This window comes from Thalassophryne amazonica, chromosome 11, assembly GCF_902500255.1.
Source record: "Thalassophryne amazonica chromosome 11, fThaAma1.1, whole genome shotgun sequence".
NCBI classification, from domain to species: domain Eukaryota; kingdom Metazoa; phylum Chordata; class Actinopteri; order Batrachoidiformes; family Batrachoididae; genus Thalassophryne; species Thalassophryne amazonica.
Window position 1 is genome coordinate 62,411,199 of NC_047113.1, and position 4,958 is coordinate 62,416,156.

A 4,958-nucleotide genomic window follows, 5' to 3' on the forward strand; every position below is an offset into this window, starting at 1 on the left:
ATTATTATTTATATGTAACCCGAAAACTGTGCACATTTGGCTTTTCTTATAAAGCCATTTGGTTAAATTCCATACAACATGGACCACCTCCATAGCAAAAATTAAATCTGTTGTTTGATGATTTTCATCATAATGTAATTTTTAAAAGAACAGTTCTCAAGGGTAGAGTAAGCGGCGTTTCCAAGTTACTGTGGTTTATTATCATTATTATTGTTATCGTTATCATTATTATCAGTTTTTATTGTTGTTTTTCAACCAAAAGAATAGCGCAAAAATTACTGAAATATATATATATATATATATATATATATATATATATATATATATGAATGTAAATGCTATGCAAACACGACCGAAATTATTTTAAAATCCCTTTTTTTTTTTTTTATTAAAATTCTTAGTTCTGAGACAGAATTGACACGTATTTAAAAAGAATAGAAATTAATTAAAATATAAAAAATTTATTTTGTGGTAAGTGTTAATATTCATGCTAAGGTTATTTGTGTGTAATCTACAGAGTGTGAATATCAGTCTTCAAGCAGCTTTCATTTTTCATTAAAATTCTGCTGCTTAGACTGCATGGGTAAATATTTAGATATTTATATTTTAAAAGAATGGGGAAAAAAACTATCTGAGTGGGGAAAGTCGATTTTGTGTTTAATCTAATGTTTATGTCAAAGTTTCTTGTGCGTAAATCCGCCACGTGCACACATGCACAATGCAGTTTATGATTTAAGACCGAAAATTAAATAATTTATACAGTTTAAAATTTTTTGTTTTTGTTGTTGTTTTATTACGATGGCACCTCGTGTGTCCCAACATGCTACAGCTATTTTAAATTGTGCAATAAAATATTACCACGCACTAAACATAAAAAAAAAACAATAAAAATTGCACAACGATAAAGGTGTCACACATACACACACACACACGTGCGTCACAGTTTAGGCTTCAGACACCGGCATCAGTGGGTTGATTTTAGTGCGCCGTTGGTGAGGACAAGGTTTTGTTTCCGATGCAAAGATCACCAACAAGCGCACATGCGTAAAAACGCAGAGCTTCTCCTGCATCCTCGTGAACCTCACCGGTATGACTCTGAATTTGACAATGACCTTTCACACTGAATCCAACTTCAGGATAAATAGCATCTAAGTGCGCGCATGTCTGGTGTTCCAGCAAGAACTTCAACTTTTGTTACGGGAAATGGTTCACAGCCATGAAATCTCCAGAAATTTTGTCCTGTTTGTTAGAATATGGATTGGTATGAATATTTTTTTTCTCCTCTTATTCCCCACTTCAAGTTAAATTTCGGCGCATGACTTAGTCTCCTTAACCTCGCAATACTCCTCCCATTGTGTCAGCTGCCTGTGTCTGTGAATCACGCAGCTATTCATGACTGTGTGACAGCTGTGTTTGGGAAGAAAGTCACAGTAGTCCAGACGACACGAGTAAGAAGATAGAAAACAAATAATTGCAATTATCCTGCTTGCACCCTAACAGCTGGACAGTTCAATATGTGGCTGTACTATATGTGTGTACTTTCAGAGCCCAGAAACCCGTGCGTAAACGTTTAAATCTCTCTGAATGTGAACGTGGTTGCAATTCGATCGAGTTGACCAGTGCGTCATAACGACGTTTTTATATCTAATTGTTTAGTTAATATGAGTTCCTGCTTGTACAGTCATTATGTTGACAAACAAAACCAGCAGGGCTTTAATTATTTCTTATTTTTCAAAAATATTAAAAATGGCATAATGTGTTTAATTGGTGCTGTGCTAATATAAAACGGAAAATTCGCCTTAAATTCAACGCCATAGCTTAAACTTTAAAGTAAAATTGCATCCATCCGGCAGTAATGCATGATATGTTTTAATATTTTTGATCTAAATCAGTCAGTAAACACAAATACATGCACAACACGAGCTGGTCTGTCTGCCTGCACACCGACAGGCCAACAACACAACAAACCGCCTCTTTTCAGTCTGTCCACATATTGAAATAATGTAATGAATATGCTTAAAAGTGCTGAAATAGTTTACCTTTAGAAACAGGGAAAAAAAATACATTTAGAAGAGACAGTAATTTAAGTCAAAACCTATTTCCAATCACTGCAGAGGTAGGAAGGCGCATGTCAAATACAAACCAACACAGGGCGACATTTTCAGTCACCCGTACTAGAAGGTCCAAGGGGCTTCGCTTTTTTTAAGGGCCCCAGGCGAAAAAAAAAACTTGTGATACACTCCAGGCTAACATACACAGTATTAGGAGGTCTGATTTCTCGCAATTTTACAGTCTAAATTATGACAAGGTTCTTATTGAAAGGGAATCCTCCGGACAGATCTTTTAACAAAGTGAGTGAGGAGTCACTTTAATTATTTCAGAACACTGAAAATATATATAAAATATGTGGAACCCACTGGTTTGGATGAGGCTGTTCAGTTTGAGGCGCTGAGCGCATTCAGTTCCCTCAGGTCCTATTGTCAGGGGGTGGGAAAAGAGACTTTAGGTCATTGGATTTCCCCGGATAACGAGAATAAAATATATATATAAAAAGAATAAATACAGTCACTGGTTCCCTGCGCACGCAGACAGTGTCCACGCAGGGAGGCAGTAAGCGTACGGGTAATAGTAGGACGGCTGCAGGGAGAGCAGCGGGGGCCGCAGAATCTCTCCGGGGCCGTACTGTCTCTGATCGTCCCGCACCAAAACCTTCACCGCCACCTTCTTGGCCGCCGGAGTTGACGCCATCAGATCGGCGGCCATCTGGCGACGTTTCGTCTTGTACCTGCGGTTCTGGAACCAGATCTTGACCTGAGTCTCTGTGAGCTTCAGGGAGGCCGCCAGGTCAGCCCGCTCCGGTCCGGACAGGTACCGCTGGTGGTTGAAGCGGCGCTCCAGTTCAAAAACCTGCGCGTGGGAGAAAGCGGCCCTGGAGCGCTTTTTTCTCTGTTTGGGCTGATCCAGACTCTTGTCGTCCATGGCGCAGGATTCTGTGGGAGAAAAAGAGACACGCAGATGCTCAAGTAACACGCTGTAGGAACATTTAAATAGAGGTAGATATACTTAATTTCAAGGCGAAATGTTTGAAATGGGTATGTTTAATTCAAAGAAACAAACAGCACATTGCCGCATACTTTACGCATGCACACAATGTAACACGTTCAGCACTGACTTTATTAATCAAATAATTGTTACAAACATTCAGTCATTGAGGATGCATTCAGATCTTAAACAAAGCTGTATGACCACGCTTGATAATAAGTCGCCTTATTCGTGCGTAAAACTAGGCCAAATCGTGCGTAAAATTATCCAAAATGTGCATAGATATTAACAATATGCAGCTATGCTTAATATCCGACAAACATAACATTGTGAAACGCGTTCTGATTTTACAGACGTCAACTTTTAGTAAGAAAACGAGGTTTCAGTACCGAAACGATCCGCGGGCAGTTTGCTTTTGCTTTTAAAGGTATTCGTTATGACGCTGTTCCGGTTCCACTTACCGGTGGAATTATTGCGCTCATTGTCGCTTTTTGCGTTTTCCGCCGCTGCAGACTCGTGGTCCGTTTCCTCCTGCAGGCTTTCCTCCGGAACGTCGGATGCGAGATCCCCGTCCTTCTCAGACTTGCACACATCAGGCGGAGTCTTGCCGTCGTTGTCATCGCTGAGTCCCGAATCCGAGTCGTAGCTTTTCTGGTCCGTCGGCTCACAAGCCTCCCCGTCTTCTGTCCTCGATCCCCCGAATATTTTCCAACACGCAGTCTTAGAGAAGCACACATCCAAATCTGGCAAGTGTCGACCGTCGTCCTTTTTGTTCAGGATGGCTTGGATCGAGAAAGGCATCAGAGAGTTGCCACGCACGGCCATTTTTCACCAAGTTTTTCAGTCTTCAAGTTGAGTAATAAGGCGGAATGTCAGTTCATCCGCATTTTAGAACGTTCCCACCGCTTAAAGTTTCCCTCCGGTGTCGCGTTTTGGTCGCATCCCCGCGGAAGAAGCCGTGAAAAGTTGCTCGCACATCTGCAGGCACGAAGCTGCTGCTCCGCATAACTGTGCCATCAGCCTGGGCAGCTCCAACCTCCGGCCCTTTTCACCCATTTTTTTTTCCATCCACCCTCACCTGTGACTGACATGCACTCCTCGTCGCGTCTTATTGGACGAGGACGATGGAAACCAGTCAAGTGATTGGTCACTGTAAATGACGTCATACTGCATTCGGCCATGTGGGATGGGAAAAAAAAATTGGTGGATACTCTGCTTTTTACGCACTGACCTGCACGATGCAACATCAGTTTACTTCTACTGCAACTTTACGCACGAAGAAGAAAACCGTGAGGCTAGTAGTAATAAAATATCTTGTTGATTTTAATTCGTTAATAATAATAATAATAATAATAATAATAATAATAATAATAATAAAGACATTATCGTTCCCGGTCGTGCGCAGAAAATTCAGGGGCCCTCGCACTGAACCCTGAGATCAAAAGGTGAGTTCAAATACAAAAGGAGTTCCGCGAGCCCAAATTTCCCTGCGTGGAGAATACATTTTCAGAATATGTTTCCCCCTCGTGATCTGCTGGATGTCCGGTGTGTCGTGCGTAAAATAACGCGTTATTTGGTAACATTTCGGGCATTGGTCTGTCAGTTTGTTGCCAAACAGTTTTGTTTTTTGTGCCTTTTCCTTGACTGTAGCCCACGAAACGCCACAATCAGGTCGGCCTCAGCTTGTGTCCAAATCCCAATTCTGCACAGATTCCCTCAGTCGTCTTATTAGCTCTATAACCTGTAGCGCACAAAAACAAGGCAAAACGTATAATCTGGACTTGATCGATGCTCATAAGAAAACGTAATAAGTAACAGTACGGAGAATAATTTTTCTCTGTGTGTTGCCAGAATGTTTCACTCAAAAGATTTTAAATACTAAATACATTCTAAAATGCGTATTTTTTGGCATTGAC

At 40.9% G+C, this 4,958-nt stretch overlaps 1 protein-coding gene across 1 annotated transcript; it reads right to left on the reverse strand.

The window, feature by feature from the left end:
* Window positions 1-1,881: 1,881 nt before the first annotated feature.
* nkx3-2 (NK3 homeobox 2) lies at window positions 1,882-4,215 on the reverse strand. The gene is made up of 2 exons (XM_034181417.1): window positions 3,504-4,215; window positions 1,882-2,990 (listed from the first exon to the last, which is right to left on the reverse strand). The coding sequence occupies exons 1-2, from the start codon at window positions 3,865-3,867 to the stop codon at window positions 2,566-2,568; spliced, it is 789 nt and encodes a 262-aa protein (XP_034037308.1). The 5' UTR covers window positions 3,868-4,215; the 3' UTR covers window positions 1,882-2,565.
* Window positions 4,216-4,958: the final 743 nt, after the last annotated feature.